The sequence below is a fragment of the Choloepus didactylus genome, chromosome X, assembly GCF_015220235.1.
Source record: "Choloepus didactylus isolate mChoDid1 chromosome X, mChoDid1.pri, whole genome shotgun sequence".
Classification (NCBI taxonomy): Eukaryota; Metazoa; Chordata; class Mammalia; order Pilosa; family Megalonychidae; genus Choloepus; species Choloepus didactylus.
In genome coordinates, this window is record NC_051334.1 from 10213605 (window position 1) to 10241327 (window position 27723).

A 27723-nucleotide genomic window follows, 5' to 3' on the forward strand; every position below is an offset into this window, starting at 1 on the left:
CTAGAAAATCATTTGTCTCATCCAGTGTCTCAAATTTATCTGCATGGAATTGAACAAAGTGATCTCTTATAATATGTTTGATTTCTCTGTATTTGTTATTATTTCTACATATCATTTCTTATTGGGGTTACTTGTGCTTTCTCTCAAGTCCCAGCTCTTTTCTAAAAGTTACTGAAGTCTCTGAGTTTGTTTCTTCATCCGAAAAATGTGGATGATAATAGAACCTACCTAATTGTGTTACTGTGAGGCTCAAACTGTGTATGGTAATGTTTATGAAGCACTTAGCACAATACCTGACACTTTGTCATTATTATAAACATAAGGATCCCACTTCCCTGTCCTGAAAGGAGGTAAGAGAACATGATATGGATCAGCATAGAGGTATAGAAAAAGCCTTGTGGGAAATGCCAATAAAAGAGATATGGTTGTGTAGAGAAGGCAGAGATGACTCTGGCTTGGAGATCTTGAATGTTACCATAACAGAGGTGGATCCAAACTCTCTTTGGGGAGAGGCCAAAGTTTCAACCGGAATTATGCCAATAGGTTGATGCTGTAAATACCCAACTTGCTGCAGTGTAGACCCAGCATAACCACAGCCATGATCCAGTGCCAGACCCGTGACAGTGGTGGGGCATCTTGATGAGGGCCTCTGCAAAAGCTCCCCAGAGCTCATCATGAGAAGTTCAGCTAGCTTCATCTTCAACCTCTTTTAGCACCAAGGAGCAGAACACAATGAAAAAGTAAAATCCTTCGGAACCTAATATGATGTAATTTATTGAACTGTTATAAGAACTCATACAGAGTGTGGTGGAACACTGTTAATTTCATCATGAAATATCTGGCAAATATTGCTACTCTGATACTGACTTCTACTTTTGATTTTTCCTTAGGAAAACATGACCCTTCAGTCTCCACTTCTCATCGGTGTTTTCCTGCTAATCTTGGGCTCCTGTGAGTCCTTCACTGAAGCAAATTATTCTAGAAGCTATCCTTGCGATGAGAGAAAACAAAATGCCTCTGTTATTGCGGACTGCAACAATCGTCGACTGCAAGAAGTTCCCCAAACAGTGGGCAGATACGTGACAGAACTAGAACTGGCTGGTAATTTAATCACACGCATAACAAATGAATCATTTAAAGGGCTGCAAAATCTTACTAAAATAAATCTAAACCACAATGTAAATCTACAGCACCAGAATGAAAATCCTGATATGAATAAAAATGGCATGAACATTACAGACGGGGCATTCCTTAACCTAAAAAACCTAAGGGAGTTACTGCTTGAAGACAACCAGTTGCCAAGAATACCTGCTGGCTTGCCAAGGTCTTTGAGAGGACTCAGTCTAATTCAAAACAATATAACTTTGGTAACTAAAAAGACCACTTCAGGACTTAGGAACTTGGAACGTCTCTATATGGGCTGGAACTGCTATTTTGGCAATCACTGTAAAAAAACTTTTGACATAGAAGATGGAGCATTTGAAAGGCTTACGAATTTGAAGGTGCTATCACTGTCTTTCAATACTCTTGTCCACGTGCCACCAAAACTGCCAAACTCCCTAAGAGAACTTTATCTTAGCAACACCAAGATCAAAAACATCAGTCAAGAAGACCTCAAGGGATTGAGAAATTTAAGATTACTAGATTTAAGTGGGAACTGTCCACGGTGCTTCAATGCACCATTTCCATGCGAACCTTGTGAAGGGGGTGCTTCGATTGAGATACATCATCTTGCTTTTCAAACCCTGACCCAACTTCGCTACCTAAACCTCTCTAGTACTTCTCTCCGGGAGATTCCTCCAAGCTGGTTTGATAATATGCCTCATCTGAAGGTGCTGCATCTTGAATTCAACTACTTAGTGCAAGAAATAGCCACTGGGGCATTTTTAATGAAATTGTCCTCCTTACAAACACTTGACTTATCTTTTAACTATGTAAAGACTGAATATCCACAATATATTAATATTTCCCAAAACTTCTGTAATCTTTCATCTCTTCAGGTATTGCATTTAAAAGGTTATGTGTTCCAGGAACTCAGAAAAGAAGATTTCGAGCCCCTGATGAAGCTCCCCAAATTAAAAACCATCAACCTGGGCATTAACTTTATTAAGCAAATTGATTTTACCCTTTTCCAACATTTCCCCAACCTGACAACTATTTATTTGTCAGAAAACAGAATATCACCCTTGGTAAATGATAGGCAAAATTTTGCAAACAGTCCTTCTTTCCAAAGTCATATCCTTAAACCACGCTCAGCAGATAGCGAGTTTGACCCGCATTTGAATTTTTATCATACCACCAATCCTTTAATAAAGCCACAATGCACCGCTTATGGCAAAGCCTTAGATTTAAGCTTGAACAGTATTTTCTTTATTGGGAAAAAGCAATTTGAAGCATTTCATGACATTGCCTGCTTGAATCTGTCTTCAAATGGCAATGGTCAAGTGCTACATGGAACTGAATTTTCAGCCGTGCCTCATGTAAAATATTTGGATTTGACAAACAATAAATTAGACTTTGCTGATGACAATGCTCTCAGTGAACTGCCCAATTTAGAAGTTCTGGATCTCAGCTATAATTGCCATTATTTCAGAATAGCAGGAGTAACACATCGTCTAGGATTTCTTCAAAATTTAACACAGCTGAAAGTTTTAAACTTGAGCCACAACAGCATTTATACTTTAACAGAATTTGAGCTGAAAAGCATGTCTCTGGAAGAATTAGCCTTCAGAGGAAACCGCCTCGACCTTTTGTGGCACACCGAAGACGACAGGTACTGGAAGCTTTTTAAATTTCTCAGCAATCTGACACGGCTTGACTTATCCTTCAATAACCTTCAGCGTATCCCAAATGAAGCATTCCTTAACTTGCCCCAGAGCCTCACTGAACTATACATAAATGATAATAAGTTAAATTTCTTTAACTGGTCTTTACTCCAGCAGTTTCCTCATCTCTGCTTGCTTGACTTAAGTCAAAACGAGCTCTCGACTTTAACTAATAGCCTATCTACATTTACAAATTCTCTTCAAACCCTGCTGCTGAGAAAAAACAGAATTTCCCACCTGCCCTCTGGTTTTCTTTCTGAAGCCAGCAGTCTGCTACACCTCGATTTAAGTTCCAATCTGCTAAGGATGATCAAAAAATCCACACTGCACACTAAGACTGCCACCAATCTGGCTATTTTGGATCTAAGAGAAAATCCTTTTGACTGTACCTGTGACATTGGAGACTTTCGAAGATGGATGGATGAAAATCTGAACGTCACGATTCCTAAATTGATAGACGCCGTCTGCGCCAGCCCTGGGGATCAGAGAGGGAAGAGTATTGTGAGTCTGGAGCTAACAGCTTGTGTTTCAGATACCATCGCGGCAATCCTGTTTTCCTTCACATTCTTTACCACCACCATGGTTATCCTGGTCGCCCTGGCACACCATTTGTTTTACTGGGATGTCTGGTTTATCTACAATATGTGTTTAGCTAAGATAAAAGGCTACAGGTCTCTTTCTACCTCCCAAACTTTCTATGACGCTTACATTTCTTATGACACCAAAGATGCCTCCGTTACCGACTGGGTGATAAACGATCTGCGCTTCCACCTAGAGGAGAGTGAAGGCAAAAACGTCCTCCTTTGCTTAGAGGAGAGGGATTGGGACCCCGGACTAGCCATCATCGATAACCTCATGCAAAGCATCAACCAAAGCAAAAAAACAATATTTGTGCTAACCAAAAAATACGCAACCAACTGGAACTTTAAAACGGCTTTCTATTTGGCCTTGCAGAGGTTAATGGATGAGAATATGGATGTGATCATATTTATTTTGCTGGAGCCAGTGTTACAGCATTCTCAGTATTTGAGGCTGCGGCAAAGGATCTGTAAAAGCTCCATCCTCCGGTGGCCCGACAACCCCAAGGCAGAAGGCTTGTTTTGGCAAAGTCTGAAAAACATGGTCTTAACTGAAAATGATTCCCGGTATAACAATTTGTATGTTGATTCTATTAAGCAATACTAACTGATGTTTAAGTCATGGTTCGACAGCAGAATAAAAATGCAGAGCCCTTACTCTTCTGTCTTAGTTATCTCTTGATGCCTAACAAACTGCCCCCAAACTTAGCGGCTTAAAATGACATACATCGGGCATCTCACAGTTTCTGGGGGTCAGGAATCCAGGTGTGGCTTAGCTAGGCTCTCTGTGTCAGGGTGTCTCCCAGGCTGCAATCTAGGTGGGAGCCGGGGCGGCGGGCTTCTCCTGGGAAGGAGCTCCTTCCTTCCAAGCTCGCGTTTGTCTGGTCTTGGTTAGGACGCGGTTCCACCTGGGTTGTTGGCCAAAGCCGCTGGCAGTTGTTTGCCACGTGGGCCTCTCCCCCAGGGCGGTTTGCTTTAGCAAAGTCAGCAAGAGAGTGAGCCTGCTAGCAAGAGGAAGTCACAACCTTTTGGAATCTAATCATGGACATGATATTCCATCGCTTTTGCCATATTCTGTTTGAGACAAGGAAACCACAGGTCCCGCCCACATTCGAAGGACGTGATGCCTCAGGCCAGGGAAATCAGGGGAGCGTCAAGATAGCAGGTGCAATCACTTCAGTCCAGGAAAAACAATCTATGCCAGAGAGGGCAGGCCGTGATGGCCTCAGGCCAGGGAGAATAGTCTCTGACCAAGGAGGGGGGGGGGGGCAGGATGGGCCAGGTTCGCCTTAGGCCAGGGGAAAAAGTTGATGACCAAGATGGAGGGCAGTGATTACCCCAGTCCGGGTAAAGCAGTCTTCTAGTCATATCGACTCAGTTTCAGGGAAAACAGTCCTCAGGCCAGGTAGGCCTGCATTGCCACAGCCCAGAGAAAACACTCCAGGACCAAGATGGCCGCCGGGATTGTCTCAGGCCAGGGGAAACAGTCGATGACCGAGGTGGCGGCCGAGATCACCTCAGTCCAGGGAAAATAGTCGATGGCTGAGGTGGCAGCAGCGATTGACTTAGTCCAGGGAAAACACTGTGATTGAGATGGCAGGCCGTGATGTCCTCAGTCCAGGGAAAACAGTCTTCTGGTGGTGTCCACTCAGTTCAGGGAAACAGTCCTTAGGCCCTATGGCCTAATTTTAGGAAAAACGCCTTTGGGCACTGAGTGCCACAGACCAGAAAAAACACTTGATTACCACGGCGATGACCTCAGTCCAAGGAAAACAAATCGATAACCCAGAAAGAGGACTGTGATTACCTCAGTTGGTCATCAACTGTTTCCCCTGGACTAGGCACTCATGCCCACCAACTCCGTCACAGATTGTGAACACCAGGAAGCAGGCATCCTTGGGGGCCTTCCTAGAAGTCTGCCTTCCACACCTTCTTTTTACTATCTGAGAGCTTCTGCAATTACAGATGATGGTTCTGATGGTCAGTTGTTGTTGAGATTTATCAGATCTCCATGGCTTTGTGGTTTTATTAGGCTTTGGTTGCATTAGTCTTTCTTTTCCAATTAATTTTACAAATATCATCTATAAGATTTGGCTTCTAAAGTCTAGATGTCATTTAAAAACTGATATAGATAGAGTTTTTATGTGTCTTCTACTTAACCATTTTCCAAAAGGTATGCAGCTAAATTAAAAGCCTTTAGAATATTTGCCAATTGCCGTTACTGAAAAACTTAAAATGAATTACTCAAAATGCCACATCTTGCATGGTTAACGTATGATAAACATACAGTAGGGTAAAAGATCTAAAATACAAAAGCAACTTTCATCTACCCTAGATTTTTTTGAAACTTCTTTTCATTTTTAATCTTTGGTAGAAATGAAAAGGGAAGCAGTTTTCATGATGTTTTTACATGAAGATAATTATTCGTGCAGGAATTAATTCTATCTTTACTTCCTACACAGAAGACATAAAGTCAAGATGTCTACCTATTGGTACCCTTTATGCAATTTTCCCAAACGAAACTACTATGCATCCCCTGCCGCCTCTGTCATTCCCTTGATTCCTCTGCCACAGTCCACAGCACCCTCTATCCAATTCAGAGGAACCTTACAAACACTATCTGAGAAGAAATGGACATTGCCCTAGCATAAGAAAATGAAGTCCCCTCAGAAGGAAAAGAAGAAAAACCTCCAATACATCTTCTTTCCTTAAAGTATAGCCTCCCAGTTAATCTTGCATAATGGATTATCTCTAAAAAATGTGTTTCTAAAGGAACTGGGCAAAATGGTGTGTCATTGGGTTATTTTATATAGATAGAGTAGAAATCAGCACGAGTTTACCAAAAATGATTTTAGTTTTGTTACATCAAGCCCTGTTTTTTGACCACGATGAATTTATAGAAGGATATTTATGCTAGTACTTGCTGAGGCATGTGGACAAATATCTAAAAAGCATCATCTAAAAGCAGGATCATTCCATGAAGGGGCATCTTAGAAAGGACAGTGGAGGGGTAGTTACAGCTCATTCCTGTTGATGCCACATTAATTTGTTGTCTTGTATAAGTTCATTCATATGTCCCCTGATTGTTTGGTAAAATGAAAACGTAGGGTTTTCAGTAGCATAAGTAATTAAGGATCTATGGTAAGCTCATGTACTTTGGCAGTGTTCTGCTGACAGAATCAAAAGTTAATAAAAGTCACAAACAGTTTTACCTTTTCCCTGGCAGATATCTTCATAGAGTGAGGATAAGAAAAACCAGTGGTTAATAAAAATGTTTGTGAAACTTTCTCCTCATTTAAGATATTAGCATGGGAAACTTAGACTATAACTTGTCAAAGAGAAAATCAGTATTGTTCTGTTTTCTATTATTATTTTAAAATGAATATTTGCAAATACTTGCACATAATTTTTTAACTCAAATCTTACAAGAGGATTTACAATGAAACTTAAATCTCCCTCCCAACACAATTTTGCTTCCTAGAGGCAATCACCATTAAAGATTCTTGTGTATCTTTCTGTACTATATGTGTAAAGGCTTACCTGCTATAATAAAGAGACTCAACAATACAGAAGTTTATTTCTCTGTCCCGTAATAGTCCCAATGAAAATTGTTCATGTTGTCGGGGAAGCTCTGCTCTCCGTGGCTTTTCAGGATCCCATGTTTCTCCCTCCTGTTGCCGAGTGGTTTGGCATCATTTGCGTGGCCCAAGCTGGGTCACCATTTCATCTGGGTTCCAGCTGGAGGCAAGGGAACAAATAACAAAGCAGTGTATGCAGACCAATGTCTTAAGGCCCAGACTAAAAAGTGGCATGTCTTCTGCTCACCTTCCATTGGCGAGAATTTATTTAGCCTTACCTAATTGCAGGGTATGCTGGGAAATGTGCCTAGCAAAAAGTCTCTAGCTATGGAAGAAAGGGAGGAGAGGTTTGGTGGACAGTTAGTCTCTGCCATGACTTCTAGTTCTCAATGCAAATCTTAGCCTTTAATTCCCATTTTACAAGAAAGGGGCAAACTTTATAACACTGTTTGACATTTTGCTTTTTTCACTTAATATTTCTTAGAGTGTACACTTTTCTTTTTAAAGGCTGCAGAGTATTTCATTAAATAAATGTACCACAAGGTATTTTCCTATTCCTTTATTGCTGGACATTTAGGTTGTTTCCAATCTTTTGCCATTACAAACAATTCTATAATACTATGATTTGGGGCTCCAAGGCAAGTATAGTTATAGAATAAAATTGTTTAGAACAGTGATACTCAAAGAGTAGCCTTCATACCAATGTTGATCTGACAACTGGACATTACTAGGTTGTGGCAAAATAAATACATTAACTGAGAATTTTATATCAACTTGAAAATGCCATGACAACCATGATCAGTGATTTGTGACAGGCTGAAAACTTTAAAAATCTGGTCTCTTGCCACAGATGGTTTGAGAAGCATTGCTCTAGAAGTGGAATTACTGAGTCAAAGGGTTTATGCATTTTAAGTACTTATAGATACTGCCAAATTGTCCTGCAAAGTAGTTGCTTGACTTTACACTTCCGCCAAAAGTGTTGGCATAAAGGTTTGAAGAATGACTGAATGAAAGAAAGGGTTGATGGTTGCCTTTTCCCCAAATGAGACAAACTATGCTCAGAGTCCATCCTGTGTTTCCTTCTTGAGGAATTAATGGAAGTGAACAATTTAGCATGGATTTGGCCTGCCCATCCAAATACACTGTAAGCACAGGTGAGGTATAAAAGTCGAGAGCCCGCCTGGCATTGTGGGGTTTGCTGGGAAGGAAGAGGGAGGGTTAGTAAAGCATATTAAGCATACATATTGCTTTTATAACACAAATGACATAAGGCAAAATTCCGGAAAATATTATTGATCCATGGAGATCCATCGAGTGAGTGAAGAGTGAGAAGTACCATGGGGAGGCACCAGTTGAGAATCACTTAGATAACTTTCACTCAGTTTGATGTGATTAATCAACTGAGAAATGATGGGGCTACGGGGTGTTACAGGGTGGCAGGAGGGAAAAGCCCAAGTCAACCAAGACCTGACACGCAGTCCATTGAATTGCTTCTTCAAGAACAGGATCTCTGGCTCTGAAAGAATTGATGCAGGATCTGGTTCCATAAAGCTAGAGAAATAGGCCTCCCAGGTGTTGCCAGAAATCTCACAACTTCTCAGGGACATGCTAGGGTTTCCTTGATGCGCTAGGGTTTCTTTGACATAAAATCTCCCTTTGTACTTGGAACTACCAGCTGGACCAAGAGCCACTTCTCGGCAACGGACTCCACGGGGGCAGGAATCTCTCAGGAATGAGTTTTATCAGCTCCCTGGGGAGTCAGAACTACAAGGATCCTCCTTCTGCTCCCTGAACCTTCTCCTGTCCAGTGGCAACCCTTCCTTGGAGGAATTCTCCCGCCCCTTTGTGTTTTTCTTTTTCCATTTAATGTAACATTTTCACATAGCAGTGTGCCTTGTGTGAAACCAATCAACTCCCCTGCCAGCACATTTCTGATGATGCCTTGTGGCTCTGAGGATCTTCAGCATCCATCTGCATATCTTTTCTTTGGAGAACAGGCAGAAATCCTGACCGATTTACCAGTGGAACTTCATCTGCTGTGACTGTGGAAGCTCTTTCTTCTTAATTCTGTTCAGATCTGGCAGCCCACAGTGGCCTCTGGGCATGGATGCAGCCTGGGGAGACAGCCTGCGGCCTCCCCTGGAGCCTCTGCGAGCCTGGGGGAGGCCTCGCCCACTCTTGGTTTTTTTCCTTGCAATTTTATTGAGATATATTCACATACCATACAATCATCCAAATTGTACAGTTGTTCACAGTATCATCATAGTTGTGCATTCATCACCACATCAATTTTTGAACATTTTCCTTACTCCAAAAAGAATAAAAATAAGAATAAAAAATAAAAGTAAAAAAGAACATCCAAATCATTCCATCTCCCCCCACCCCATCCCACCCTATTTTTCTTTTAGATTTTGTCCCCATTTTCCTACTCATCTGTCCATACATTGGATAAAGGGAGTGTGAGCCACAAAGTTTTCACAATCACACAGTCACACCATGTAAGCTATATAGTTATACAATCGTCTTCAAGAATCAAGGCTACTGGGTTGCAGTTCAACAGTCTCAGGCATTTCCTTCTAGATATTCCAATACACTAAAAACTACAAAGGGATATCTATATAGCGGATAAGAACGCCCTCCAGAGTGACCTTTTGACTCCATTTGAACTCTCAGCCCGTGATACTTTGCTTTGTTTCATTTCTCTTTCCCCTTTTGGTCAAGAAGGCTTTCTCAATCCCCTGATGCTGGGTCCAGGCTCATCCCCGTCGCCCACTCTTTTGATGCAGCTCCTTCCGCTCAGATACCCAGCAAGCCTTGAGCGAGCCCCTGGTCATTGCAGCACGTGGCACTATGTCACAGTGCACCAGTGCGAGTCATTGGATGCGTCTTCCCTCCCCTCTCCATCCCTCTCAACTGCCCGGGTGAGCGAGTTCCCTTGGGATGTAGAGGGGAAGGAAGAGAGGGCTGTGGCTGGGGGAACCATGTTATAGCAGGCGACCTCCGTGGGGGAAAGACTCACGGGAAGGTCTAACAGGGCGCCAGGCTGGCTCTCAGGCCTGCCAGGGAACTTGAAACATCTGCACCCTGCTCCTTGCTCTGTGCTGAAGGAGAAAGGGAGGAGCCAAGAGTTAAGTCCTTAGTACTATAGCTATAATTACCTCATCAGACCCCTTCTGTGGGGAAAGAATAGTGCTCACATATTCCAAACCTTTTATCTTTCTCAAAGCTCTGTCCTCCCCCATCCCTAAGGAGAGAAAATAAAACTGGCCAGCCTGGGACATCTCACCTATCTTCCTCCTCAGTTCAATATTTGTACTTAATGGACAGACGTTTTTGCAACAACTAATATATGCTAAGCACCGTGTTGAGTCCTAAATGACCAAAACCCATGAACTGATCAATGGTTAAGTAAAATGTGGTGCATCTATACAATGGAATATTTTTGGCAATAAAAATACTGATATATGGTAAAACCTGGATAAACCTTGAAAACAATATGCCAAGTGAAAGAATCCAGTCCCAAAAGACCACTTACTGTGTGATTCCATTTACATGATATATCCAGAATAGGCAAATCCATAGGGACAGAGTAGATTAGTGAGTGCCTAGGGCTGGGAGGTTGGGAGAAATGGAGAGTGACTGCTAATGGGTCTGGGGTTTCTTGTTGGAGAGATGACAATGTTCTAAGATTGATGGTGGTTGTGAATACTGTCAACTCTGAATACTCTCAGCCTCATTTTTCTCCTCCTTGACCTTTTTGCAGGCCTTTCTAGCATGTCTGCACCATATCTGAGGCTCCTGGTATTTCCATACCACGTTCCTGAAGTCCTCTCTCTCAGCTCCCTTTGGTCCTTCTCTTTTTATCTCCTGCTAGAGCTGGTCAGGATTTGCCAAACCCTGCCACTGAAGCCCGCGCTCTAAGAACCCCTATCACTAGCCTTTGGTTCTTGCCGAGAACGCCCCAAACTCTCTCACCTCATCACCTACGCACATGCTAGTGCTCCGAGGTCCTCTTTTCCTTCAGATTTCACTTGGCTAATTCCTGCCCACCCTACAGTAGAGGTCAAATGTCACTCAAAAAGGCTTTCCCCTCACCTCCACACCTCACTTAGGGACCCCCTCATACTATCTTTTTAGCACTTATCGCAAATTTTGTTAGAAAGACAATAACTAGATGGGTCTTCTCCATTAGACCATAACCTCCAGAGATTAGGGATGGTGACTTTTTGTCCTTCACTCTGTCTCCAGTATTCATTACCATGCCTGATAAACAATTAAGGGTTTTCAGTAAATACTTGTCAAGTAAATGCAAGAATGACAGCAAAAGTTCACGGAGGACAGATGCGGTATGAGCAAGAGGTCTGCCAAATGTCCCACTGTGGCCCCTGTGCATAGGGCAGGAATTCTTCACCCTCCGTTTTCCCCTTTCCCATTCCCAGCGCCAGCGATCTCTGATGCCGTAATGCTGATCCCATGAGATTCTGAGCCTGGGCAAGAATCGTTTGCATGTTCACCTGAATATTGAGCTGTGGCCCAGAGCAAGCACAGCATAGATCAAGAAGAAGCCAAGGGAAGAAGTACTGTAATAGAAGAAGTGAGTTAAGTTGAGTGCAACTGCGTAGAGATCATGGGCTGGGCCATAAACAAATAACATGATAACAGCGAGTGTGAACACTAGCTCACAGAAGATGGCCTCTGGCTGCATCTGTGTGGAATGGTTCACAAGTTCTATTGCACCATTCAAAGAAGAATTTCCCCCAAAGTCTTTGCATACCATGTTAGTAAGTATTGCACCCAAATTGCTCCTGAAGTCAAATAAATTTGGGAACTGTTTGGTTACTGCAGCATTTCTAATATGCCTTGTGCTCTCTAAGAGGGAACTATACTACACCATGTCCCAAATTTATTTGGCCATGGATTTCTTTTCTTTTGCAAAGCATCTCTTAGAACTAATGTTCTTGCTCTCTTTAGAAAATGCCAATTTGAAGATTTATAGACATTCACTCAGCCAGGTGAGTTCCTGGAAATGTTCCCACGTTATACACGTTATAACGAGGATGTGGAGAAAGAGGCACACTTATTCATTGTTGGTGGGAATGTAGAATGGTGCAACCACTCTGGAAGACAGTATGGAGGTTCCTCAGGAAGCTAAATATAGATTTGCCATATGACCCAGCTATTCCATTGCTGGGTATATAACGATCCAGACGAGGTGCCTTGACTTTATATCCAGCCAATCGGTTCTTTGAATCAGTCTAACTAGGTCTCCAGAGGGGACATTATTGCTGCTGAAAAGAAAAGTGACAACAAAGCTGATTACGATCAGAAGCAATAAATAATGAAGCTGTAAAAATGATAGACTCTTCTTTGGTAGAGGGTGAAGAGGTTAATATTCATTTCTAAAACATCATTAGCCATATAAAGGAAAATTTTAGCACTTGACATAAACTGAAAGCAGAAATAATAACTCCATTGATTGGGCTAACCTTTGCTGTGGCTGAATGAGCTCTCTAGTGACTTATTAAGGAATACTGTGCTTTCAAAGATGTTAAATCCAGGGGGAATGACAAACACAGTTAGCCTCTGATCTTGAAAGAATTTCCACCTTTGACTGAGCAAACCAGACCACAATCAATGTCTTCTACTCCAGAGATCTGTCTTGCATTTGAAACCAATATGAAATGGATGAGTGTATGTATATTGTTGACATATGGATACACGTGGAGAAGTATGGAAAATGTATGGAGACAGATGACCTTTACTAATAGATATAAAGGAATTAAGCAGATAAAATTGAAAATAAAGAGATGGTGAAGAAAATGAGAGCATGATGCAGCAATTTCTCTATTTCCGTTTAAATGTTCTTCTTACATGCAGTTTATAATTTTGGAGTCACTGGAAAGTATCATCTCACTAAAATAATATGAAACACAAACAATGACTAGGTGGTGGGGAAGAGAAGGAAGAAGTGGAGAGGATGTGGATGCGTGTGCAGGCAAGAGAAGAAGGAGTCTAAGGGGAGCAGGAAAGGCCACAAATGGAAGGCAGTTGACGGAAGGAACAGAAAATAAACCGCTTGATAAGCCACAAATTACCTACTGTCTCACCAGTATTTAGTGTTTTACCAATACACAAACAAATTAAAAGGTAAAAGGAAGTAAATAATAAAGATGACCAAGTGAAACTTCCAAAAGAAAGTTTAAAATTTGGGTCAGCATGTTGATCTTTCCTTTATGATAAATAAATAAAAGTTTAAAGAAAAAAATAAGAATGAGGGCTCACTATGTACAGGTATTGTGTTAGACATTAGGGATTCAGTGATGAGTAGCAGAAATCTGGCATTTGCCCTCGAGGATCTTAAAAGCTAATAGCCACCAACTGTAAACACACAATCAGCATGGGAAATCAGAATTCTGACTCGTTGGAGGATGGATGAAGAGGGACTGACTGCCTGAGATGACACAGGAGTTGAGTCTTGAAGGAGAGGTAGAGGTTTTTGTGTGTTTTTTTAACTTGTTATTTTTAAATACTTTCAAACTTACAGGACAGTTATAAAAATAATACAAACCCCATACAGAGAACTTCAATATACCGCTATCCCCCCCAGAGGCCCAGATCTACAAATTTTAACCTTTTGCCACATTTGCCATATTATTCTTTTATCTATCTATCTAGGGAACTCATCTCTACCTATCTGTCTTTCTGTCTGGTTATCAAGTGCATTTTATGAGCACTTGAGTGTAGGTTGTATAAACCATGCTTTTTGAACACTTAATACTCCCACGTACATTTTCTAAGAAAAGGATATTCACTTATGTAATCACCTTAAGTGCAGTTATCAAGTTCAAGAAATTTAACCTTAATTTAAAGCTTACAACCTATATTCCAATTTTTTCTCATATGTCCTGTTTGGTTTCTTAGCCTGCTCAAATCAATACCATGAAATTGTTCAGCTTAAGCAATGGGAATGTCACTTATGGTTAGAGTCTGGGAAAATGCCCAAATGAAGGCATCATCAGGACGATGCTTTCTTCCCGAAGACTGGCTGCCGGCAATCCTTGGCTCTTCTGCCACGTGGCAAGGCACATGGTGGCATGTGTGGGCCTCTCCCTTCTCTTCCATGATTCGTTGATTTCAGCTTCTTGCTTCTGTGGCTTTTCCTATCTATCTATCTATCTATCTATAAAGGACTTCAGTAATAGGATTACGACCCATCCTGAATGAGGTAAGTCACACCTTAACTGAAGAATTCTCATTGAAACATCCTACTTACAATGGGTTTACATCCATAGGAATGGATTATATTCAAGAAAATGTTTTTCTGGGATACACACAGCTTCAAACCACCACATGTCCCATAATGTCCCTTTGAGCCTTTTCTCCTCCCTTGCCAGAGTCCATTCAGCATCATGCATTGCATTTAATTGTCATTGTCCCTTTAGTTGCTGTTTTTTTTAAATTATGGGAACATATCTACAATATAACCACCCCACCCCCCCCACCTCAACCACTCTCAAGCACACCGTTCAATGGAACTAATCACATTCACAATATTTTGGTGCCTCCTTCCATTACTAAACCTTTCCCATCTTCCCAAACAAACACTATATCCATTTTGCATTAACTCCCCATTTTCCCTGACTTCTGCCCCTGGCAATGTATATTCTAATTTCTGTCTGTATGATCTTGCATATTCTCTCATATTTTCTTTGTAATTATCATGGGGCTTAAATTTAACATCCTAAATCTATAGGAATCTCATTTGCTTTGATACCAACTGAACTTTAACAGTATACCCAAACTATGTTCCTATACCCCCTCGTCTCCTCACCTTGATGCAGTTCTTGTCATAAATTACATGTTTATACATTGAGTCCAAAACCATTGATTTATCATTACATGTTATGCATTTACATTTTAGATATTGTAGGAAATGAAAAGTGGAGCTACAAACCAAAAATACAATAGTACTAGCATTTATATTTACCCATGTCATCACCCTCACCAGAGATGTTTATTTCTTCACGTGGCTTCGATCTATGGCCTATTATCCTTCCCTTTCAACCTGCAGAACTCTCTACGGCAACTCTTATAGACCTGGTCTACTGATGACAAACTCCCTCAATTTATCTGGGAATGTCTTAATCTTGCCCTCATTTTTGAAAGACAGTTTGCTGGATATAGAATTCTTGGTTGGCAGGTTTTTTTCTTTCAGCACTTTAAATACATCCTCCCACGGCTTTCTTGCATCTATGGTTTCTGATGAGCAATTGGCACTTAATCTTATTAAGGCTCCCTTGTACATGACGTGTTGTGTCTCTCTTGAGGCATTCAGAATTCTCTCTTTATCATTGACACTCAAAAGTTTGATTATAACATACCATAACAAGGTTCTATTTGGGTTTATCCTATTTGGATTCATTGAGCATCTTGGATGTATATACTCATGTCTTTTGTTAAATTTGGTAAGTTTTCAGCCATTATTTCTTTGAATATTCTCTTTGCCCCTTTCTCTCTTTCTTCTCCTTCTGGGACTCCCACAATGTGCATATTGCTATGCTTGCTGGTGTCCCATAGGTTCCTCAGGCTCTGTTCACTTTTCTTCATTCTTTCTGCTCCTCAGACTGAAAGATTTTAATTGTCTTATCTTCAAGTTCACTGATTCTTTCTTCTGCCAGCTCTAGTCTGCTATTGAACCCTACTAGGGAATTTTTAATTTCTGTTACTGTGGTCTTCAGCTCTGGTTCCTTTTCATAATTTCCATCTCTCTATTGATATTCTCTTTGTGTTCATCTATCATTTTCCCAATTACTTTAGTTCTTTATTCATTTTGTCCATGTTTTCCTTTATCTCTTTGAGCATATTTAAGAACATTTTTTTAAAAGTCTTTGGTATGGCCCAAGTCTGGCCCTCCTCATTGATGGCTTCTAATGCTTTAATCTTCTCCTCTGCCTGAGCCATTGCTTCCTGTTTCTTTGTATGTTTTGTCACCTTTCATTGAAACCTGGACATTTTGGTGCTTTGATGTGTTATTGCTGGAATTTAGACTCTGAGGCTTCTGGTCCTTAAACTTGTATCCAGCTTGTGTTATGACAGAGCTTTCCTTGAATCAGGATAGGGAGAATTTTGACACAGAAAAAAGAGGGACTGTACACCCGATGGAAGGAATAGGTTAAAGTCTGGAAAGGATATGTGATCTTTATGGAGGAGGGAGTGCTTTAGTAAGGCTGGGGCATGGAGGGAGACTGGGTGACAAGAGAAGGACAGAAGATGTGGCCCGTGAGAGAGGTGGTGGTCAGGCTAGGAAGAGCTTTGTATGTCATGCAAAAGCTCTTGTATTGGTCATCTGGCCCAAATTGTCCCCCAACTTCACAGTGTAAAACAACAATAAATATTTATCATCACATACAGTTTCTGTAGGTGGGAATTCCAGGGTAGGGAAGCTGGTTCTGACTCAGGGGCTCTCCTGAGGCTGCGGTCCAGAAGATGACCAGGGCTACAGTCACCCAAAGGCCTAACTGGGACAGAAGTATGTGCTTCCAGGATAGGGTGCTTCCGTGGCTAGCAAGTTGGTGCTGGATGTTAGCAGGAGGCTTCAGTTCTTTACCACATGGACCCTCAGTAGGACTGCTTGAATGTCCTCGAGACATGCCAGCTGGTTTCCCCTAAAACAATTGATCCCAAGGAGAGCAATGCAGAGCTGTAATGTCTTGTATGACTTCTGCTCCGAAGTTAAACTCTGTCACTTCCCCAATATTCTATGGGTCACACAATCCAAGCAGGATTAACTGTGAAAGGGGGGCATGCTATTCATACAACAATTTTTAGGGACCCTTATACTCAGGCACTGTGAAGGGCATGAGAGGACTGAAAGAGGAAAATACAGGGTATAGTGGAGACCAAATGGAGTCATGGAGCAAAACTCAGGAGTGGTTCAAAAGGTTTTAGCCTGAAAGAGTGAGAAAACAATGGGGGAATCAGTTGCAAACCCATGGGGAGCCAGTCTTGCGTTTTGACATGTTGACTTTGAGGTGATGATGAGATGCTCCAGGGCAGGGCTTCTCAACCTGTGCACTAATGACATTTTGGGCACTAATGACATCCCAGTTTTTATTGGGATGAGAGTGGGACATTGTCCTGTGCATTTAAAAATGTTTAGCTGCATCACTAGTCTCTATCCACTAGGTGCCAGTAGAACCCTTTCATTAATATGCCATATATCTAAAGAAAAATCTCATTAAATTCTTAGAGTCCAAGTCTCTAATGGCTATGGGCTATAAAAAGTTGCCCACCTTTGTTCTTAAACTTGGGAAAAACAACAGAGGGCTTATGTCCATCTGTTCTTCAAAGGCAGCTGGCTTGAGTGAGGAGAAAATGCTATGATGTTCATACTCAACTCAGCCTTCTGGATACTTCTTGACACTCAATGACTTCTGCTCCAGCTCTGCCTCAGTGGCTGCCATGTTCACACCCAACCGGTGGCGCCCTCTACAGTCCTGGGTATGGCAAACTCAGGAATGCTGATAAATTGAAAAGCGGCTTGAAGGCTTGGTAGAGGCCACATCCCTAGTGACAATGTGGGGAAAGGTAACCAGGCCAGGGCTGACAGTCAGGAACCCAAGTTGCAGTCCCACATCCTCCAGCAAGCTTGGGTTTTCTCCTAGGCAATAGGGTTTTATAAAACCAAAATACAAATAACATAAAATATCAAAATAGCAGCCACTGAATGAGCAATTGCTCTCTGTATTTCACATACCATACCTAATCCTCACCAAAATCCCATGATAAATATTACTATTATCATCTACAGAAGAGAAAGCAGGCCCCAAAAGGTTAAGGAACTATGTGCCACAAGTCGCATAGCTTTGTAGCAGAGTGAGGATTTGTACCAGTTCTTATTTGCCTCCAAACCAAAACCTTTTCTACTTCCTTCTGTCTCATGTCTTTCATTGCAAAGGTCAAGTCAGATGACAGGGTGTAAATCACAATACAAACATGAGGGACGATTGGTATACACACCCTTCCCACCATCCTTTAATTATAAAAGCCCGGCTTGGCCTTCAAGACTTCTTTCCAGCCCAAGTCATCTTCTCTTTGAAGCAGTGGTTCTCAAACTTTGGGGTACATCACCTGGAGAGCTCGTTCAAACACAGTCCAGGGCATGCCTGAGGACTTACAGCTCTAACAAACTCTCACGTGATGCTGAGGCTGCTATTTCGGAGACCACGCTTTGAGAGTCGCTGGTCTAAGCATCAACCAAGCACCAAGTGCAAAATCAATGACTTCCACCTCTGTATTTGACACACTTTGTTCCTGCCTTGTGGCCCTTATTTGTTCTATCTTGGTCCCAGATAGCAGCTCCGTCTCCCTCTGCAACAAGATTGTAAGTTTCTTGAAGGCAGGGACCACCATTTGCCCAAGCACAGTACATTTTACTCAGTAGTTGCTCAATAAATGTTTGTGGAATAAAATTGTGGGAAATGATATGATGAATATGTCTATTACATAAATGCTATATATATTAACCTTTCCTGAGGTTCCCATGGTTTGTTTCCTGACAGCGCTGTCTTAAAACCACATGGATGGATTCTAATGATGTCTGTTGAGGCAATGCACCTGACTGGTTAAGAGGGATATTGTTTGGGCAAAAACCTGCCCAGCAGCTCTTAAACTGCAACAGGGGTGTGTCCTCTGGTCATCCTGCTCTTCTGACACATCGGGACGGCACTGCACCCCTTCTAGCCTCCGATTGCCAGAAGTTTCAAGCTAAGCACGCACTAATCTGAACACAGGGTCATGATTTTCTAACCCAGAACATGAAACATTACAAAATGAAGACTCATTTAAGAGTCACAGGACACAGTCTAAAGACTAGGTAAACTAGTAGAAGAGTGTATTTCCTTATTCTCATTACTCTCCTCTCTGTTTCACTTAAGGGGGCATCCTTTCTCCCCACAGCATTATTAGTGAAACACGAAGCAACTGCACAGGGTGGGTTCGGCGGGGATTTACCAGCAGGGGGCCCGCCATGCTTTCTCACGAGTCGATACCAGTCGCTGCCAATAGGTAGCAGCAAGAGTCTGCCGGGCGCTTTTAGGCTCCGGTTTCAGGTTCACACTCTCTGGGTGTGCAATTTTCATTGTTTACTCTGAAACCTGGCTTCTCACCTGACTGTGGACTCAGATTCTCCCCTTACCAAGACTGCAGCGGCCACAGAGTAAATGTGTTGAAAGGGAGAGGGCTGCTAAAAGGCTGGATCCACTCTAAAGCCGAGACCCGGCTCATAAAAAGAGCAGTTTGTGGGGAGCCAAACGCTACACGTTTTCCAGCAATTTCTAGGTTTAATCAATTCAAATGTTAACCAGTAAACTCAAGTGAAAGATTTTTATTGGCTCCTGGTGATGTCACCCTAGGCTGGGAAAACTGGTTTTCTAGACGTGGAGATTCTTTATTCCCTGAACCGCCCTCCAGGATATGCCCTGAGGCCTCTCACCTCCTGCAAGCCAGGGCCTCCAGTTGTATCGGTTCTCCACTCTTCATAACAAACTACAGAAAAACCCAAGAAATAGAACTGCAAAGTTAGAGTAAGGGGATAAAACCTTGTCAAGCAGCGGTTCTCAGTCTTGGCGCCAACTGGCTTCACGGGGGAGCTTTATCACCCACTCATGCCGGCCCCACCTGCAGAGATTCTGGTGAACGGGTCTGGGGTGCAACCTGGAGGTTTTCAAGGTTCCTGGGAGATTCACTGCTAGAAAGATGTGCAGCCTTTGCTCCAGGGTTATCTTACTCCCGGCATGCACTATTTTAGGCTCCTTTTGCCTTAGGGGATATTTAAAATAAAAACCAAAACTTAAAAAGATAACCAGCAGAGGGCCAGAGGAATAGAAACCTGATTAAAACTGAGCATAGAGCAAAGTTGGGTTTTTCCCCCCCTCAAATCCCCATCCTTACCAGTGTTCCCCAAAGGTCAACAATACCAGCCTGCTATTTACTTTATACATTTCTTAATGGAGCACTTGTATTTGCTGACCTTCAAACACTTCCAGTTTGTCTAAATGTAAGACTTCGTGGCGTGGCACTTGGACTTTCTGAGTGACCTGGCAATTTGCTTGCATCAAATCTACAAATCTCTGCAATTCTGGCAGCGGGGAATTCACTGTTTTCATATGCTGCCTAAACACTGGAGTGGGTGGCTTCAAACACACTTTAGGCCAAGTCTGTTTAGAGGTTAATACACAGGGACCCCCATTATGGGCAGTGACCCGGGAGAGCCCCATGGAGCCTCGTATTGGCCACCAGAAAATGGCCGCCCCCACCTGTGGCTGAGTTTCTGGTGCATGACGGTTACATTTTTGCACATGCTGTTAAGTCCCATAATTCTCTTGGACAGTCAGACTCGAGACCTACTCAGACAGTAGGTCTCGAGGGTATGCAAAGTTGGAGGATTGTAGAATAGTTGTGAGGGTGTAGTGGAAAGACTGAAGTTTGGAGTGAGACAAGCTGGCCTTGCCATCGCTCAACAGCTGTATGATCTTAGGCAGGGTGATCACCGTCTCTGAGTTTCACTTTGCTTGTCTCTACAGTGAGATGGTGACAACCATTTTAGGTGATTTTCTTTAGTAAATGGGATAAACCTGTGATGTGCAAGTAAGTGTTTAACAACTGGTTCTGGGAGAGGGGGTTGGACCTGATTCATAGCGTTTGCCAATTTCCATGGTGTAAACACTCCCACCATGGTTGATTTCAAGATAACCAATGTGACATCAGAATGTGAAATTGGGAAGAGGTGCATCACCCAGGATAATCCATATTAAAATACCTGCCCAGGATATGTGTATTAGTCAGGGTTCTCCAGAGAAACAGAACCCACAGGAGATATAAATACGTATATGTATCTGTGTAGATGTATGTAAATATTAAGAGATGTATTATAGGAATTGGCTCACGCACAACCATGGGGATTGGCAAGTCCAGATTCCATGGGGCAGGCCGCAAGTTGGGAACTCTGATGAAGGTACTATATGAATGCCCCAGAGAGGCTGGCTGGCCAAAGGAGAGATAGGAATTCTTTCTGACTGCTGAAATCATCAGTTCTTCCTTTAAGACTAGCACAGTTCCTTCCCCAAGACCAAAGCATAAAAGCTAGATTCAGAATGTATGAATATGTGAATGAATGAATGAATGAATCTGCCATTAGCAACAGTACCCACACCTCATGACCACCTGAGTTGTCACTGCTGCAGGGCAATTGAAAGCATCTCTTGGTAGAGTTGAGAACTGCCCACCCCCTTTGCTGCCGTGCCATCTGGGACCCGCAGGAAAGGACAAGACCGCCTTCCTCACCATTGGCCCACAGGAGCAGCCTTTCTCACCCTGGAGAGCAGCATGTGTGTGTTAGCATCGCCTGTAGAGGAAGGAAGCTTCTGGCTGAAGCCCGGAGAGAGGCAGTCTTGATGCTTGGGTTCAAGGAGCCCCGGACTCTGCCAAAGCCTGTAATTGGATTTGGGCCCTTAGGCCAGTCTCTTATTTACTCTGTCCTCATATATCAAATGTGAGAAACATCACCTCTGAGTTCTGCTTACTTCAGAGGCTTGTGCAAAAGGAATGAAAGAAGAGGTAGGGGCAGGCTTTGGAAAGATAAAATACTGCCACATAATTAATACCCTGAGAGCAGATGTGACCGGCGTAGGAAGAGCCAGGCCTACATAGGGAAGGTCGTGTGGGCATGGGAGGCGAAAGTGAATCGTGGCACGGGTTCCATCATGTGATAGCTGTGCGGTGCCGATCAACCCGCAAGCCTCTGTTTCCTCATGTGTAAAATGGGGACAAGAGCTCCTATTTATTGACCACTTCTAATATACCCGACCCTGTTGTAGGCACTTCACTGTGATTAGGAATTCCAGGATGGCAGCAGCAGGGCCTTACACCAAGCACAGGCCTCTTGAATGTGGGGCCCTGTGCACAGGTTGAATGCCCAAGAAGCCAGCTCTGGGCAGAATTAGTACTCAAATCCTGGCCAGCTGGCTCCAGAGCTTTCTACTGTAACATCTATGCTCCAACGGCTGTCTCTTGAGCTTGTTGCAAGGTTGGAAGTGAGACCAGTGCATTCTGGCAGAGGCAACAGCGCGAATAACGGCCTGGAAGTGGAGGCGTACAGCAGAATACACAGAAGGAATGATAAGCCCTTGTGGCTAAAACTTAGGTTCCCTGGAGGAAGCAGCAGGGCACTGGGAAATAGTGCTAATTCCAAACTGTGGTGGTCTCGGAAAGCCCAACTGAGATCTTTACCCTTTATGTGGCTGGCAGCAGAGAGTGCTGGAAGGTTTATCGGCAGGGGGTGACGTGGCTGTGGATCAGGGAACTCACCCTAGGGGGCAGCTGGAGCAGGGCAGGTGGGGCAGAGTGCCCCCAAGAGGTAGCTCTTCCAACAACAGTCCAGGGGCACAATAAGGAGAGACTCACGGAGTAGAGGCAGGGGAAATGAGGACTGGACAACTTTGAGGTAAGTAGAAATGATAAGTTTTGGCTACAACCTGGATAGAGGGGATGGAGGTAAAGGAAAAGCTTCTGCTGCCTGGTGGTCAGACCCTTTTGTTTGGGGGACATCAGGCTTGCATTGGGGGGTTATCACAGCAAATAGGATACACTTCTTCAGGAAGTAGAAACTTTTTGAGAAAAAAAGAAACTGATTTAACTTCCTAAAAAGAACAGCTGTTACTGGCTATAAATTCAGTCATTTCTCAATTTGGGTTTCTCCCCCCAAATATTCCCTTCCAATTTTCAGAGGCATAATCAGTTTTCTGATTATGTCCCTTGCATATAATTAAATCACATAATAAGAATAACAATTACAAACTCTGGAGGAAACAAACGATGCAATGAAAACAAAACACAATAAGTAAAAATATAAAAGCTTCTTCCCAGTGTCTCCCTGGGCAGGTGCCTGAGGAGTGAGGACCTAAAGCAGACTGCATGGGTTCGAATCCCAGCTCCTACTTCCCAGCAGTGTAACTCGGGACATTAAGTAACCTGGCTCCCGTTCTGTAGAGTGGGGGAACAATACCAGCTCTTACCTCAAGCATACCTTGTTACCTTCTGCCGAGCATTGAATGTGAAATGCTTTGACTAGTACCCAGCATATAATAAGCAGGCTGTGAATGTCAATTATTATCATGTTCTCCAGATTTTCTGCAATGATCCTGAATGGTATTTGAAACCAAAAGCATCTCTATAAAATTATCATCCAATCATTATTATTGCATATTTACTCGCAATGTATCCCAAATGTATCCTATTTGCTGTGTGCTCAAAGGCACTGTCTGTATGTGACAACACCCCATCACAGGCCTGATGTCTCTCAAAGCAAAGGGCCAGGCCACCAGGTAGAAGCTTTTCCTCTTCCTTGATCCCTATATCCAGATTTTGGGCAGAACTTACCATTTCTACTTCTCCAATGGGGACTGAAGGGACCGAACTGTCTGCTGACTCCATGGCCGTGAGGTTGGGTCCAGCCCCATGGCTGCCCTGTTGGTCCAGAAGGAAGCTCTCACACAGGAGCTCAGAACAAATGGCCTCTCTGATGGATTATATGGAACTGAGTTGACAAGGCCACAGAGGGGAGGAGAAGCAGACCCATGGACATGCCTGCTTCTGATGGGGAGCTCCTCACATCAGTTTTCATGATTCTGGGTTCGAATCCTACTGCCCCAGGAAAGTTCTCACCCATTCCATAAGCATTGTTTATCAAGAGCCAGTGTGACAAGGTGCTGGAGATACAAACGCAAGACCTAGGCCCACCAGTGAGAAGGCCCAGCCTAACTATTGCATGGGATGTGCCTATACTAAAAAGTATTCACAGTTTATATGAAATTCAAAGGACAACAGCTATGACAAATGTCATGACAGAAGACAAGGCTAGGGCTGGTAAGGACTGCTTTCTGCCTGAGGCATCAAGGAAGGCCCCACCCAGTAGCCACCCATTGAGAGAACTTTCTGGGATGACGGAAATAGTGTGTGTCTTGATTGGGATGGTGGTTACAAGGGTGGGTACCTTTGTCCAAACTGAAGGCCCTTTTTTTCTATATAAATTAAACTTTGACAAAGTTGATTTTCTAAAGTCTGCGAGGGTAGGTACCATGTTGTCGCGTTAGCACACTGCCTGGCGGTTAGTGGACACTCGGGAATTCTCTGCGGAAGGTGAAAGTAGAGAGCAGAGAGGAGCCAGGCTGCTGCGGCTCCAGCCCTCCCCAGGAACCGGCGCTGTGTTGCTCGGTTCTGAATGCTGCCTTTGTGTGGCCACAAGAAGACAAGAGGGCTGAAGCCAGCCTCTGCGGGGGGAGGAGGAGGGGAGAGCCTCGGCTAAACAGAAAGTTCTAGCAAGGCCTAGCAAGGCCTTATGAGTTCAGGGAAGTCTCGATTTTACCCACTATGTCTGAACACAGGCTTCCGGTTGGCGGACCAGCTCTGAGCCTCGTGGGTCCATTGATTGTGTTGGTCACCTCCCCCAACCCCCATCCCTGCACTGGGTCTCCTCAACCTCCCCCTAACCCTGCTCCCCTCTGAACCTTCCTCTCTCTTCTCAGCCAAAGCACACAGCTGGGGCAGGGCAGGCAGGAGCCCCTACAAAGAGAACTGAGAAGCCGGAGACCTGCTGAGGCCTCTGTGCATCTGTGTGTGTGTGTGTGTGTGTGTGTGTGTGTACGCTTGGGTGGTGCCAAACAGACAGACAGCTGAAGTAGCGATCAATCTGTGAAGGGGTTTACGTTTTCTCCCTCAGTGTAACTTTGTCAGATAAAATGCAGGACATCCTTTTAAATTTGAATTTCAAATAAATAACAGATTTTATGTGTATGTATGTCTGTCCTAACTATCACATGGGATATGCCTATTCTAAAAAGTATTCATGGTTTATCTGAAATTCAAACTTAACTGGAAAAACAAATTAATACTAATAAACAAATTTAACTGAGAGTCCTGCATTTTGATTTGCCAAGTCTCACAACTCTACCTCAGAGTACGATGGGGGAGAAGGGGTAGGGAGAACACAACTTTCATTTAAGCCCCCGCATGGCCATCTAAGGGGGAAAAGACCGAGTGCCTGGCCCACACGATTCTCCTTCACCAGGAGCATCACAATCGAGCCCCAGAAAGGTGGTAGTGATGGTGACAGGAAAGTAGGCCTGGGAGGCTTCTCTGCTCTGCTTCTGGAATTATCCAAACATCTGTGTGGACAACAGGCAGTTGGCAGACACGAGAAGGGAATGGGGGCTATGAATATGCTCTATTCCCGCCGCCCCCCTCCTCTGTGAGACCCCCTCTCATCTCCCATGCTCTGAAGCCACACCAGGTAATCAAGTGAGAGCATCTGGGGCATCTGGGCACGGAGGAGGGACGCTAAGAGGGGAGGCCAAGTGCCGGCCCCACCCCAGCTGACTTCACCTGTTTTTCCAGGCCGCCCCCTTCCACTCCCCACGCAGACCCCTCCCTCCCCAGAACTCCCACTTCAGTGCTCCACTGGCACTTTAACCCACGAGGGAGGCCTAAGAAAAGTCAGTGGAAAGTTACTTCCACATCAACGGACGGAGGCCGGATGATGAAACCCCAGGAAACCACAGCTCCTCCCCTGCCGGGGCACCAGGCCAGGAGCCAGCCTGTCAGGCTAGGGACCCAGCTCTGCCCTCACCGCATGCCCAGAGACCTTGGGCAAGTCACCCACCACGTGCCTGTGTCTTCACTGATAGACGGGATGCCCACTGCCCCATCACACCCTTACGGAACTGGAAGGAGGCAAGAATAAGCTGGCGGAAGCAAAAAGAATGGGAAATGAGGCACAAAGCACCTGGACAAACGTGTGTTTTTATAGTGGTTCAACCTGGTCACAGCGGCTGCCACTGAAAGAAACCCCACACATGACTATTCAGACAGACAGACACACAGACACACACATACACAGGCATATCATTTGGAGAAGAATATTAACTTTACAAAAACAAATCACTAGACGATGCCAGGGGCAGCTTCCCTACCTCACTGAAAATATGATCCAATTCCCCCAAATGTGATGCCTGCTCACATTTCACAGGGAAACACCCACGGCACAGCTGCTCTAAATTAGGACAGCTCTAACCTGGGCCTGCTGGTGGTCACCGACCCAACTCAGTGGGCAGCAGCTGCATTCTAGAAGCCAGGCCTGCTGCCCACCTGTCTACAATCGCTTTGCTTTCGGATTCTAACGGTGATAGACTTGAAAATAACCGTCCTCCTGCCCCTTTAAGAACACGAGTTCCTACAAATGCAGAGAAGCAGGAAGTCGGCCTCCTTTATCTGGGCTGTGTGTTTCACTTGCTTTGAAAGGTGTTTTCTCTCTATAGAAAATCTAAGGCCACAGTCACAACCTATTCCTTTCAAGGGCATTCGCAACTGCCTTTGTGTTGGTTTTGTGAAGTGTCTTGAGCAGGGAGATATAAAAATAATGTTTTTAAAGTACATTAAAAATTGAAGTAAAATGTATAAAAATAATATTTAAAATATTTAAAAATATAAAAGTAATACTTGCTTCTGGTAAAAATGCAAGTGTGAGGAGTCTCCATTCTGCTTTACCAGAGGTAACCTCTGTTAATATATATTTTTTAATTCCCTTCTGGAAATTGTTCTTCTATACCTTGCTGTATTTTATCACACAGAGGGAATCATACTACCTATTTGTAAGGTCTCCTTTCTTTCACTTAGAAATATATTTTGGATAAATTCCCATAGCATGACAAATAGATCTGCCTCAATCTTTTTCTAATAGCTGACGAGTTGTCCATTGTTTGGGTCTTCTCTCATGTATTTAGTCTCCTAATAAATGTACACTTAAGTTGATTCAAGTTTTTGCTCTTACCTATGTACGATGTTATGGGGAAAAAAGGTATCTATGTTTGGCTGTGTATCCGTTCATGTATATGTACATGTGTATAGTTATCTTTCTGTAAATGTCCAAGTATGGCCATGGAAAACAATCCCAGCAGGGGAAATTTACGGTCAAATAGGAAATGCTGTTTTAATTGTGAGAGCTGTTGGAACTTTTGAAAATGCTGCACCAATTTACACTTCCAACCATGGCAAATGACAGCTGCTTTTGCCCCTTTTTCCCTACATTCTGGCCAACCGGAGGCATTAGTCACCTTTTCATTTTTGTCTGTCTGAAAGGGGCAGAGAGGGCCTTGTCGTTGATTTGCATTTGAAAGCCTACGGTACAGTCCGCTCAGCCTCTTGCCAACTCTGATGAGAAAGTTGCTTAACCCTTGAACCTCAGTTTCTTCTTCTGTAAAATGAGCATCCTAAGGCCAAGTTTCATAGGGTTATCCAGAGGATTCAATAAAGCAACACAAAGTGTCTAGCACCACAAAAGTTAGTGTATTTCCCATCAAGGCAAAAAAAAAAAAAAAAAAATACTGATTTTGACTGACCTCTTCAATGGCTCATGAACATTTCTGCAGGTTCTGAGATCTCACCTTCTCCATCTCTTCCATCTCTGCTCCTTGTCTGTCGCCCCTGCGTGTGGGAGGAAGATGCAAATCAAATGGTGAAAAATTAAACTTAAAGTTGTCACATTAAACGGTCCGTCTTACTAGCTGAGTGATCTTGGGCATGTTACCTCCCTGAGCCCCAGTTTTTTCCTCTGTAGAGTGGGGGTGTTTACCGTACCCAACATGTAGGCGGGGCAGTGCCTGGCTCGGACAAGCCCTCAATAGATGGAGG

The 27723-nt window shown here is 43.5% G+C and overlaps 1 protein-coding gene and 1 long non-coding RNA gene across 3 annotated transcripts in view; one reads left to right on the top strand and one right to left on the bottom strand.

The window, feature by feature from the left end:
• Positions 1-6970, top strand: part of TLR8 (toll like receptor 8) — a 78603-nt gene extending 71633 nt beyond the window's left edge. For both annotated transcript variants that reach the window (XM_037821265.1, XM_037821266.1), the window contains one exon: positions 891-6970. In XM_037821265.1, coding sequence (XP_037677193.1) covers positions 891-4010 — 3120 coding nt within the window. In that variant the 3' untranslated portion in view covers positions 4011-6970. The remainder of the gene's footprint in view (positions 1-890) is intronic.
• Positions 3007-27601, bottom strand: LOC119522699. The gene is made up of 3 exons (XR_005214504.1): positions 27432-27601; positions 6944-7141; positions 3007-3300 (listed from the first exon to the last, which is right to left on the bottom strand). It is a non-coding gene; the product is annotated as an uncharacterized LOC119522699 (long non-coding RNA).
• Between the last annotated feature and the right edge of the window lie 122 nt (positions 27602-27723).